At 36.1% G+C, this 12,073-nt stretch overlaps 3 protein-coding genes and 1 pseudogene across 3 annotated transcripts; 1 reads left to right on the plus strand and 3 right to left on the minus strand.

Annotated features, from left to right (window-relative positions):
* Positions 1-887: 887 nt before the first annotated feature.
* Positions 888-4,945, plus strand: LOC103851035 (acetolactate synthase small subunit 1, chloroplastic). The gene is made up of 13 exons (XM_009127858.3): positions 888-1,214; positions 1,527-1,740; positions 1,820-1,903; positions 2,229-2,297; positions 2,361-2,444; positions 2,844-2,999; positions 3,087-3,167; positions 3,236-3,340; positions 3,430-3,552; positions 4,154-4,306; positions 4,381-4,446; positions 4,537-4,628; positions 4,714-4,945. The coding sequence occupies exons 1-12, from the start codon at positions 1,006-1,008 to the stop codon at positions 4,618-4,620; spliced, it is 1,428 nt and encodes a 475-aa protein (XP_009126106.1). The 5' UTR covers positions 888-1,005; the 3' UTR covers positions 4,621-4,628; positions 4,714-4,945.
* Positions 4,946-5,039: 94 nt separating this feature from the next.
* LOC103851036 lies at positions 5,040-6,287 on the minus strand. The gene is made up of 2 exons (XM_009127859.3): positions 6,045-6,287; positions 5,040-5,944 (listed from the first exon to the last, which is right to left on the minus strand). Exons 1-2 carry the CDS (start codon positions 6,133-6,135, stop codon positions 5,163-5,165), a joined length of 873 nt encoding a protein of 290 aa, XP_009126107.1. The 5' UTR covers positions 6,136-6,287; the 3' UTR covers positions 5,040-5,162.
* Positions 6,288-6,605: 318 nt separating this feature from the next.
* On the minus strand, positions 6,606-7,789 carry LOC103851037. Its single transcript, XM_009127860.3, has 2 exons — positions 7,393-7,789; positions 6,606-7,305 (listed from the first exon to the last, which is right to left on the minus strand). The coding sequence occupies exons 1-2, from the start codon at positions 7,487-7,489 to the stop codon at positions 6,617-6,619; spliced, it is 786 nt and encodes a 261-aa protein (XP_009126108.1). The 5' UTR covers positions 7,490-7,789; the 3' UTR covers positions 6,606-6,616.
* A 223-nt stretch (positions 7,790-8,012) lies between these two features.
* LOC103851038 lies at positions 8,013-10,317 on the minus strand (annotated as a pseudogene).
* Positions 10,318-12,073: the final 1,756 nt, after the last annotated feature.

Below are 12,073 nucleotides of genomic sequence, written 5' to 3' on the forward strand. Positions count from 1 at the left end.
ATACAAAACACATGCTTTGTGTTTGCTCTCTATTCCACCAACCATAATCATTTTGCTAATCTGTTATCAATCATGTTTATCTTTTCTATTTTCCGGTGTGTAAAACCCGTTAGTTTCTCATTATTTGCCGTATTTTTCATGTAATATGTTCCAAATCAATTTTAATAAACAGCGTTAAAAAAAACAAGTCGTTACAAAAGACACAACCTTGTTAACTTGCTCACTATCTCGTTCGTTCTCTTGATTCCAGTAGTGGACCGGTGAAGAAGACGATTATTTTAGGCACTAAACTGATTAACCATTTACTTTTGGTAAACAAAGACAAAGAAATATTTACTTTAGTAAACAAAGACTATTAGGAATAAAAAACACGTGATATATATAAAAATAATAATGATGAAGGAAGACACGTTACAATAACGACAAAAATAATGTAAGTGACTTGTGAAAGCTTTTAGATATTTTGTTGTTTGGGAATTATAACCCACTAACTTGTAAACAAAGACTGATAAGTTGTTTAGTACTAAACAAAGACTACAGACACTTAGTTACAAAAAAAAAACGATAAAGCTGCTTTTTAAAATAACAAAGGTGAATGAAATGGTAATCACTAAACCTCGTTGATATTTGCCCAACATAGTGTTGAAAATTAGTTATAGTTTCCCGCAAATCGTATACTAATTCAACGGTGCGGTGTCACATGTGAATGTCATGTTTGTTGGTTATTACGATTAGAGACATTGTACAACAAACCAGTAAACCGGATTGTCCAAAACCATATAATAAAAACAAAACAAGACCAGTAATATTACTACAATTATTAAATGTTTTGGTCTGTGGCGAATAGAAAATAAAACTGAATTTATTTAAAATGCCATTGTGCACTCACATCTCCTCCACTCGCAGCCCACCAAAAAAACAGTGTGAGCCCTTTTATTCAACCCAAAGTCCCTCTCTCTCTCTTCATCAGCTGTTTTCCGCCTCACACCGAACCATCTCCAAGCAATGGCGGCGGCTACGACCACTGCTGCTTCACTAGCCTGTGCCCACTTCTTAAATCAGACCAAGGTCCACGCGTTTCCGTCCAAAACCTCCGTGCAAGTCTCCCAAATCATCGATGGGAGGAAGATGAGAAGTGCCACTCTCTTCTCAGCCGCTTCAACCGATAAAGCCATCACCACTGCTCAGTCTGTCTCGTCCACTGCATGTGATAGGTACTACTCTTCTTACACAAGTCATAAAGACTGTTCATTTCGTTACTGGGTCGATTAAAAATCGAGTCTTTTTAGCTTATTCGAACTTGGGTTGCTTCCAATTTATACATTTGCAGCCAAAAGCTTTTACCTTTATGTGTTCTATCTTACACAAGTCATAAAGACTGTTACTTTCGTTAATGGGTCGATTAAAAATCGAGTCTTTTTAGCTGCTTCGAACTTGGGTTGCTTCCAATTTATACATTTGCAACCGAAAGCTTTTACCTTTATGCTATCTCTTACTGAAAAGTGTTAACCTTTTGTTTTTTGTAGAGTGAGGAGGCATACGATCTCGGTGTTCGTGGGTGACGAGAGCGGTATAATCAACCGTATAGCTGGAGTGTTTGCTAGAAGAGGGTACAACATTGAGTCTCTCGCTGTGGGATTGAACGAAGACAAAGCTATGTTTACTATTGTTGTTCTTGGCACTGACAAAGTCTTGCAGCAAGTTGTTGAACAGCTTAACAAACTCGTCAACGTCATCAAGGTTTGTTTTAAGTTTGTTCTCTTACTAGTGTAGTGTTATTGATAATGACTAATCTTATGCTTGTTATGGTTTTGTTAAGGTTGAAGATCTCTCCAAGGAACCGCATGTGGAACGTGAGTTAATGCTGATTAAGCTTAACGCTGATCCAACCACTCGCTCTGAGGTAAAAACTATAGTTGATATTGCACAAATGAACTAATCTCTGAACTTAGTTTTTCAGTATTGGTTGGGTGATATGATAAATTCAATCACATTGGAAAAAACTTTTTAAGGATATGAATGAAAGGAGGCTTTAAATTGAGTCACACTAGAGAGCTTTATCTTTTTTTCATCTAATGATTAGTCGAATCTTATTAAAATCACAATTGATGTAGATGAATATGGATGGGGAGAGGCTTTCTTCCTTTTTGTATTAACTGAGTCTTGAGTCACACACTCACACTAAGGAGCCTTTTTTTTTCCTTCTAATGTTTCTGTGGTCTATACAGATCATGTGGTTGGTGGATATCTTTAGAGCAAAAGTGGTGGATACTTCGGATCACACTCTAACGATCGAGGTCAGTCCTATTCTTCACGTTATCAAATGGTCAAGGATGGTTCTAATAATTTTAATTCTTTAGGTAACTGGAGACCCGGGAAAGATGGTTGCACTAACAGCGAACTTAGAGAAGTTTGGAATAAAAGAAGTCGCTAGAACTGGGAAGGTAATCTTTATTTTCTCCATGCTTCTTAACTGTCAACAACCTCAGCTTGTAGCCACTTGTAGCCTTTTATTTTAGTTTCGTCTTGAAAAGCTTTATTGAACGGTTGGAGTCACAAGTATCAATACTTGTAGCCACTTGTTAAGTTTCATTTTATTTATTTTTATCTGCAATGTCACACTTGGAAGACTTCAACCCAGATGTCATGGTAGAGCCAATCGTACGTGAAACTTCCAATCTAACTTTTTAAATGACTTGTTAACGTCTTACAAGACAACTCATTAGTTTAATTACTCTCAAATATCAGTAATTGCTCCATGTAGTCAGTTTATGTGTTTAAGTGACTGTAATCAACACTTTTGTCATTACTAACCGTTGTTGTATACTTTTGTTTGACTCTAGATTGCTCTGAGACGGGAAAAGATGGGAGAAACTGCTCCATTCTGGAGATTTTCAGCTGCATCATACCCACACCTCGTAAACCAATCATCTCATGAGACTGTTGCAGCGAACACAAAGCGAGCGTTGACTGGTGGAAATGGCACTGCATCATCTGGGGTATAGATTAACATTATTAGCTCATTGTTTTTTTTTTTTTCTTTCTGCTCTACATATCTAAGCTCCTGTGGTATATTGTTATTTTAGGGTGACGTTTATCCAGTGGAGCCTTATAATGATTTCAAACCGGTCCTTGATGCTCATTGGGGAGTGGTCTACGATGAAGATGTAAGATACATTGCTATACTTTTCATTTTGAGGTTATAGTGAACGTGAAACTGTTTAAATGATTGCAGTCGGATGGTCTGCGGTCCCACACGCTATCTATACTTGTAGCCAACGTTCCTGGAGTTCTCAATCTAATAACAGGAGCTATCTCCAGGAGAGGTTATAACATCCAGGTTATTATGCAGGACACTCTTACTCTTAGTTTCACTGATTACTATTCTTTCAACAATATGTGAAAGTTATTGCTTTTTTATTGCTCCAGAGTCTAGCGGTTGGTCCTGCTGAGAAAGAGGGCTTGTCTCGGATCACTACAGTTATCCCTGGAACTGATGAAAACATCGACAAGTTGGTGAGGCAGCTTCAGAAGCTGATTGATCTTCATGAGGTGAGACAATGGTTTGAAAAACTTAATAATGTAGTAAATACTCTATAAAAAAATATTAATGTTGGGACTTTGATTTTTGTAGAGTTACTACTTATACAAAATTCTTTTTAGAAAAATTATATAATCTAATGTATGTTTTTATGTTAAAATAAGGAATACTTGATTTTATAGCATATGCATTGATTAAATTTTATACATACAATTTTATGCTGTTCTTATTCAATCATTTGGTGTATAGAAAATGTATAACATTAATATATTCAGAAATATTGAGAAAAGTTAAAGATGGATTTCACTGTGAATAAAAAAAAACAAACTATACATATATATGGTTTATGTTTATATAAATTTTACATATATTAATTTATTTTTATATTGGAACCATACATATTTACATAAGGTTTTTCAAAAGGTATTATATTATTATCTTATTGAATTATGTCAAATTTTATACTAATCCAGTTTGGTAAAAAATTATTAATTTATTGTGCTTATTAATTTATTAAATATTAAGTTATGGAGTTTCTAGTGTACATTTGTTTTTTTTTTGGTTTTTATGGGGTCTAATAAGATGTTTCCTTGTCATTGTGTCTGTTTCCAGGTTCAAAATATAACCCACATGCCATTTGCGGAGCGAGAACTGATGCTCATCAAAGTAGCTGCTCATACTTCTGCAAGGAGAGATGTTCTCGATATCGCTCAAGTGTTCCGAGCCAAAGCCATTGATGTCTCTGATCATACTATCACTCTTGAGGTAATTGCCACAAACAAACAAAAAAAAAAGACTTAGAATTTGATAATAGCTGATGAGAAATCTTCGGTTTGCAGGTTACAGGAGATATCAGAAAGATGGCTGCATTACAAACGCAGTTAGAGGTCTACGGAATCTGCGAGGTAATAATATAAATTCCTGCTTCCTTTTTATAATCTCATCTCTTCACAAGTTTTGGTGATTCTAATGGTTTTGTATTTGGAGAAATGAAGGTGGCTAGGACAGGAAGAGTGGCATTGGTCAGAGAATCGGGAGTGGATTCGACTTACCTTCGTGGATACTCTCTTCCTTTGTAGTTCCAAAGGTTAGTAACAATCAGTTCAACAAACTAAAATGCATCATGCATTGTTGTCGTTTGAGTAATAAAATAAAACGATCTTCTTGTGCAGAGGACTTGCCACCTGTTACTGGACTTGCACGTTGTTTCACCATTGTGTGAATGGATTATCTCCTCATGGTCATGGCATTTCGAGTTGTTGTTGTTGTAGGACTTATATTAGAGAATGTGGAAGAATATATGTTTGTTTAGTCAATTAGTCATCACTACTTTTCGAAAATGTAAAAACACTCTCTATCTCTAGTTTATCCAATAATCATAAGCTTTCGAAGGCTTGTAATAAACTTGGTGGTTAAAAAATGGCGGGGTTATGAACGAACATATATCTTTAACTAAACCAATAAAATTACAACCGCTCTGAAGAAGGAGCTTGTGGTATTTACTCTCAATTTCTCTCATTTAATATATTTTTACTGTATGTTCCACTTTCATAAATAGTCAAAAACACAGTTTACACAATACATTACAAATTAGTCACCAACTCATTAACCAAAACAAATGCTAATTAAGTTTAGACTCGATCTTGTTGTTGTTGTTGTCTGATTCAGATTTCCCTTGTATAACTGCCATAAGTGCAACCAGCTCTTCCACAGGGACCTTGCGAACATCTTTCCTCACACCAACATCATAAGCCAGACGACCAATACAGTAGTTACCATACCCCGTCAAAGCAATAGCTCCAACACCAGTAGCCACAGCTCCAAGCGTCGTAGAAAGAGCACTCGTTGAAGCAGAAACCGTCAAAGCTGGAGACGACGCGGTCGCCAAGGAACCACTCGTTCCCACCCCTAAAGCCCTGAGTGTCAAAGTAACAACACCACCCGCTGCACACACCGAATTCACCTGGCTACTACTCCCCGACTTGGTCACGGACAACACGAGCAAACCAGTTTTGCAATAGATGGCGAAATCTTCGCAGTTGTTGTCCAAGAGATGGTACTCACCAAACCCATTTCTCAATAAGAGGAACTTCGCGCGTGCAACGACGTCTTCAGGAGGATCCGAAGCTGCGATAGTGCAGGTACCTCCTCGCTGTTTAGCGAGAAAGATGGCCTTGGAGACATTGTACTCGAAGAGATAGAGGTTTCCTCCGGAGAGAAAACAGTCAAGACAAGAGGAGATCACACCGTTGAGATTGGTTTGATCTCCGCAATCAGGACAAGGGTTGTCTCCATGATGAGGAACAGAACTAACGATGATCTTGTCCAGAATAGTCCCTGTTCCAATCTCTAAACCACCTCCACGTGTGAAATGAATTACTTTCCCATCTCCTACATAGATTCCTGCGAAATTGCGTACATAGAAGAAAAAAATCACGCGTTATTCATCGTATTCTCAGGTAGATGATTATAATTGAAAGAGAGAGAGAGAGGGAGATGGAACCGTGATGGGTATAGATGTAAGAACGCCATGAATAGATGTGATCGCCTGCTTTGAGTTCATCTCTGGAGATCTTGTTCGAGAGCAATCCCATCTTCTTTCTTCTTCTACGGACAAAGGACAGATCCGATTTTGCTTTTAATGAGTTGGCTTTTTTTTCTGACTTTTTCCTTGAATTTATTATTACTAAAGAAATTTATTTTATTTTTATTTTTATTACCAAACCGTGTTCCTTCTGGAGCAAGCAACACAACTCCTATTATTTTACCATAAAAAGCCCTTTCTTAAATCGCGTAACACGGTTTGGTAATAATTACTGTCACGTAGGAAACACATCACGTGTCGTGCGTGGATATGAGAAACCACGCATTAACAGATTTTCGAACTTTCCTTGTGTTTATGTTTATACCACCTCTGCCAATGGGCCCCACGTTAGATCTTTGACAACTTTACCATCTTACCGACAAGGCGACAATTGGTATGTTATTTCGAAAAGTTTGAAAGACGTGTAAATACACTTTAATGATGTGGATAGTCAAATAAAATTTTAAAATCTTTCAACATATATAATTTACTCATATCACGAATCGGAATTTTACAATATGTTTGTAAAAAGTTAAAACACTATGTTTATTTTTATGTTGCAGTCTTCTTTTCCTCGTAACAGTTGTATCGTCCTTATTCCGCCATGCAACGAGGCTCTCGACAGGCACTTTGATAGCATCCTTTCGCATACCAACGTCGGAAAAGAGACGAATAACATTTCTGACCAAAGGAGTAAGCATGCGTGCTACGCAAGCAGCTAAGCCCACCGTATTGGCTTGACCGTTTCTTCCAAGCACATAGCTTTTGCCAACCACCAAACCAGTCTTACAATAGATAGCAAAATCTTCACAGTTGTTCTTGAAAAGATGGTAGTCACCAAACCCATTTCTCAGTAAGAGGAACTTCGCACGGGAAATGACTTCATTGGAAGGGTCTGAAGGTGCTATTGTGCATGTACCTCCTCGAAGTTGGGACATGAAGGTGGCTAGAGAGACATTGTACTTGAAGAGATGGAGGTTTCCTCCGGCGAGAAAGCAATCAAGACAAGAAGAGATTACACCACGGGTATTGGATCGTTTGCCACAGTTAGGACAAGGATTGTAACCTCCGTGATTAGTCATTGAACTAACAATGATCTTGTCTACAAAAGTACCTTTTCTCATTACTGGACCATCTCCACGAGTGAAATGAATGACTTTTCCATCGCCTATGTAGATCCCTGTGAAACTAGAAACAGGGACATCGCGTTATTCAAAGACCCAGAGAACTAATATTGATCGAGAGAACAGAAGAAAAGAGATGGAACCGTGATGGGAATAGATATAAGCTTTACGCCATGCATAGATGTGGTCTCCTGGTTTCAGATCATCCCTGGAGATCTTGTTGTTGGAGAATAGTCCCATCTTCTTGAGAATAATGAGTTCCACTTAATTAAACTGGACTAAAGGGGTTTTCTGAGTTTTTTCTTTCTAGTTTTGTGATTTTTATAGTCAACTATATATGTTGCTTCATATTCAGAGTCTTCTCATATTGGATAACAACATATCTGGTTCTAAAGAAGTTTATTATTAACGTTATGTATATGATCAAGATCCAGCATATCATAACAGCAGCCGAAGCAAATTCTCTAATCAACAACAACAACAACAGCTAGGTAACTTAGTTTGCTAAGAACTCAGAAAACGCCATGAGGGTGTGTATCTTCAGCTAGAGGGTATAAGGGGAAGAAGATAAAAGAGAAAGAGGCGATACGTCAGAAACTTGATTTTTTTTTTTTTTGGGGCAATAATCAGAAACTTGTATAAATTCCATAAATTAACAAAAATGAGAAACTAAACATTTCTGTATCTTAACTAACATTGTTTAGCCAACGTTTGTTTTCACAAGTGGTGACATGGTTGTTTGATGCTTTTATACTTCAATCCATAACCATAACCAAATTATATACTAACAAATCGCATGCTTAATCGGTGTGCTCTATAAACAATTTAGTAAAGAATTTAATACAATTTTCTTTTACAAATTTTAAGACATATGTTTATGTAAATATTTCTTAAATTATAGAAACTATAGTTTGATGTTTTATTTGTTTATGCTCAACACTGGACCTGTACTCAAGCTGGTCTGACCCATCTTCTTGGCAATCTCCCTAAGCACAAACTTCATAACTTTCCCGGTCGAAGTCTTGGGCAATTCACTCCTAAATGACACCGTCTTGGGAACCATATACCTCGGCATCTTCTTCCGACAATACTCTATCATCTCCTTCTCCGTCGGTTTCATCCTCAAACCAGGTTTCAGACACACAAACGCACACGGCGTCTCTCCCCAAAACTCATCCGGTCTAGCCACCACCGCCACTTCACTCACCACCGGATTCGTGTACATCACCGCTTCGACCTCCACGCTACTCACGTTCTCTCCTCCCGTTATGATTATATCTTTCGACCTATCCTTAATCTCTAGATACCCATCCGAGTGAATCACCCCCACATCTCCCGTGAAAAACCACCCGCTCTTCAGAACACTCTCCGTTCCGACAGGATCTTTCAAGTAACCAAGCATGATCGAACTCCCTCTCATCACAATCTCCCCGACATGTTCTCCGTTTCTCTCAACGATAAGGCCCGTTACAGGATCCACCACGTCGATTTCTGTAAACCCGACGGTTCTCACTCCTTGCCTTGCCTTCAGCCTCGCTTGATCGCTCGCCGGTAACCGGTTCCACTGCGGCTTCCACGCGCATGACACGTTCAAACCGCCGGTTTCCGTTAAACCGTAACCGTGACTGATCTTAAAACCTATTGACTCTGCACGGAGGAGAACAACAACAGGCGGAGGAGCACCGGCGGTTAAAACGTTGACTGGATGGTCAAGAGGCTGAACATCCTGACTCGCCGACAAGATACTGAGCACCACGGGAGCTCCGCACATGTGTGTAACGCCGTGATCACGGATCAAACGGTAGATAAGCGGCGCGTCGAACTTCCGTAGACAGACGTTAGTTCCTCCAACGGCAGCGATCCCCCACGGAAAAGTCCAACCGTTAGCGTGGAATATCGGTAGAGTCCATAAGTAAACCGGATTTTTCGGTACGGTCCAATCGATTAGAGAATCAAGCGACATTACGAATAGTCCCCTGTGGCAGTGTACCACTCCTTTGGGAGCCGAGGTCGTACCGGAAGTATAATTAAGCACAACCGGGTCCCACTCGCTTCCGGGTCGGATCCATTTAAAACCCGGGTCGCCTCTCTCTATAAGTTCATCGTAAGTGTAACTGAACTTATTAACGTGACCTGCCACGTCAGCACCTCCACTTCCTTTTTCTTCTTTATCGGCGATGAAGACGAGAATCGGCGGAGCGGTCATCGTCGCGAGCGCTTCGACGGCGAGTTCGCGAGAGGAGACGTCGTCGACGAAGAGAAGCTTAGACTCGCAGTGGCGGAGAAGAACGGAGTGTTGATGTTGTTGAGGATCGCGCCGGACATCGGAACGGCGAACTGGAGCTCGTACATCGCCGGAGTGTTGGGAGAGAGCACGGAGACGACGTCGGACTTGCCGATTCCGATGGAAGACAGAGACGACGCGACGCGTAAGCAGCGGAGGTTTGTTTCCCGCCATGTGTAGACGGTGTTAGCGCCGTAAACGATGGAGGTGCAGTCGCCGTAAACTGTGGCGGCTCTCTCCAAGAAACTTAACGGTGTTAACGGCGGCGAGTTTGCGGCGCATGGTTTAAGTTCCTCCATCTCTTAGCGCTCTCTCGCAAAATAATTTTTTTTTATATTGGCTTAGAAGATTTACGTATAAATAGAACAAATCGGTAGATGAATGTAACATTTTTACCAAAAAAATAAGAGTCTCGTGTAGGAGACCTCGGTTACCGACAACGGAGATAAGGTTACATATCTTATCACTTTATCAGGCCATGAAGAAACCAAAACGTGAGTTACTCGTGAATCAGAGAATAAAGCCCGAATTGAAAATTACTCCTTAGGTTTAGTGAAATACTCAGATTATTGAATTGAATTCAGTTTTACTGGTTAACTAGGATAAGACCCGCGCCTTGCGCGGGATTAAGTTATTATTTTTATTATATTTTGGAGAATGAAACAATAGTTTGGTTTCATTTGGATTACGGGTGTTCAATCCGAATATCGGATTGGTTTTGGTTCGGTTCGGTTTTTTTCGGTATTTGGTTAGTAAAATATAACTAATATTCTAAATCCATATTTACTTTGACTTTAGTCTTTCACATACTTTTGAAAGATTTCAACTGGACGACTAAATTGATCAGTCAATCTTATTGCTTTAAATCATTAGTGTTTATATATATATATATATTATTTAGTTTGAATATTTATTAAATAAAAATTCATACGCGTTATATTTTATGATCATTTGTAACTTATTATAACAAAAAAAATAATCTATTGATCACAAAATTTTCAGAGTGGGAATATTCAAATTTCTAATAATATATAGACGTTTTCAAAAATTCAAATATAACATATAAGAAAAAATATAAATGTTTTTATTATATATTTAATGTGATTTTTTAATATCTTTCAATAATATAAAATTAAAAAAAGAACTAAGATACCAAAATTGTTATCAAATATTTATTATTCATAATAATTAATTTTCATATATACGTTAATCATATTAGGTAATTTCGTAGCTTCTAATTAAGGAAAGTGCAAAAAAAATTTTGGTAGATTATTTATCAATTCGATAGTTAGTTTAATAAAAAATATAATGTAAGTCGAGATGGACCAACCTATTTTTCTAAGAATAGTATATTTTATATAGTCATTTATTAAATGAGAATTTATAATCATACAGTTCTATGATCATTCATATCATTTTATAACTGAATATTTAAATCATCGATAACAAAATTTTCAATGTGAAATCTTTAATAAGTTTATAATTTATAAATGTTTTTGAAAATTCATTGAAAGTTTTAATATTAAAATATTTATGTAATCTTATGGTATATAGTATAATCTATATATATATATATATATATGTTTTATTATTAAATGATATTTTTTACTCATATGGTTTTAAAATAATGTGTAGATAATATTAAATACAAGTTCATATTAATACAATTTTATGATCATTTGTAACTTATTATGACAAAAAAATAATCTATTGATCACAAAATTTTCAGAGTGGGGATCTTCAAATTTCTAATAATTTATAGACGTTTTGAAAAATTCAAAATATAACATATAAGAAAAATTATAAATTTTTTTATTATATATTTAATGTGATTTTTAAATATATTTTAATAATATAAAATTAAAAAAAGAACTAAGATACAAAAATTGCTATCAAATATTTATTATTCATTATAATTAATTTTCACATATATGTTAATCATATTAGGTAATTTCGTAGCTTTTATTTAAGGAAAGTGCAAAACATTTTTTGGTACGTTATTTATCAATTCGATAGTTAGTTTAATAAAAAGTGTAATATAAGTTAAGATGGACCAACCTATTTTTCTAGGAATAGTATATTTTGTATAGTTATTTATTAAATAAGAATTTATAATCATACGGTTCTATGATCGTTAATATCGTTTTATAACAAAATATTTAAATCATCGATAACAAAATTTTCAATCTGAAATCTTTAATAAGTTTATAATTTATAAATGTTCTTGAAAATTCATTGAAAGTTTTAATATTAAAATATTTATGTAATCTTATGGTATATAGTGTTTAATATATATATATATTTATTTTATTATTAAATGATATTTTTTACTCATATGGTTTTAAAATCATGTGTATCTTCTTATAATAAAAATGTTAAACCATTGATCATTAATTTTTAACATAATAATTTTAATAGTTTTAGTCATTTATTGTCGTTTTTAAAAATTCAAAATATAACATATACGAAAAAATCTAAATTTTATTTTTATAGCTAATTTGATTGTTTAATTTATTTTAATAATATAAAATTAAACAAAA

Source organism: Brassica rapa, chromosome A02 (assembly GCF_000309985.2).
Source record: "Brassica rapa cultivar Chiifu-401-42 chromosome A02, CAAS_Brap_v3.01, whole genome shotgun sequence".
Taxonomy (NCBI): Eukaryota; Viridiplantae; Streptophyta; class Magnoliopsida; order Brassicales; family Brassicaceae; genus Brassica; species Brassica rapa.

What these genes read in the sequence shown, in the direction of transcription:
- LOC103851037 (XM_009127860.3), bottom strand. Translation starts at nt 7,489, where the DNA reads ATGGGACTATTCTCCAACAACAAGATCTCCAGGGATGATCTGAAACCA. An exon ending in TTATATCTATTCCCATCACG is followed by an intron (nt 7,306 to 7,392) that starts GTTCCATCTCTT and finishes CTAGTTTCACAG; the next exon opens with GGATCTACATAGGCGATGGA.
- LOC103851035 (XM_009127858.3), top strand. Translation starts at nt 1,006, where the DNA reads ATGGCGGCGGCTACGACCACTGCTGCTTCACTAGCCTGTGCCCACTTC. An exon ending in TCGTCCACTGCATGTGATAG is followed by an intron (nt 1,215 to 1,526) that starts GTACTACTCTTC and finishes TGTTTTTTGTAG; the next exon opens with AGTGAGGAGGCATACGATCT. An exon ending in ATCACACTCTAACGATCGAG is followed by an intron (nt 2,298 to 2,360) that starts GTCAGTCCTATT and finishes TTAATTCTTTAG; the next exon opens with GTAACTGGAGACCCGGGAAA.
- LOC103851036 (XM_009127859.3), bottom strand. Translation starts at nt 6,135, where the DNA reads ATGGGATTGCTCTCGAACAAGATCTCCAGAGATGAACTCAAAGCAGGC. An exon ending in TTACATCTATACCCATCACG is followed by an intron (nt 5,945 to 6,044) that starts GTTCCATCTCCC and finishes GCAATTTCGCAG; the next exon opens with GAATCTATGTAGGAGATGGG.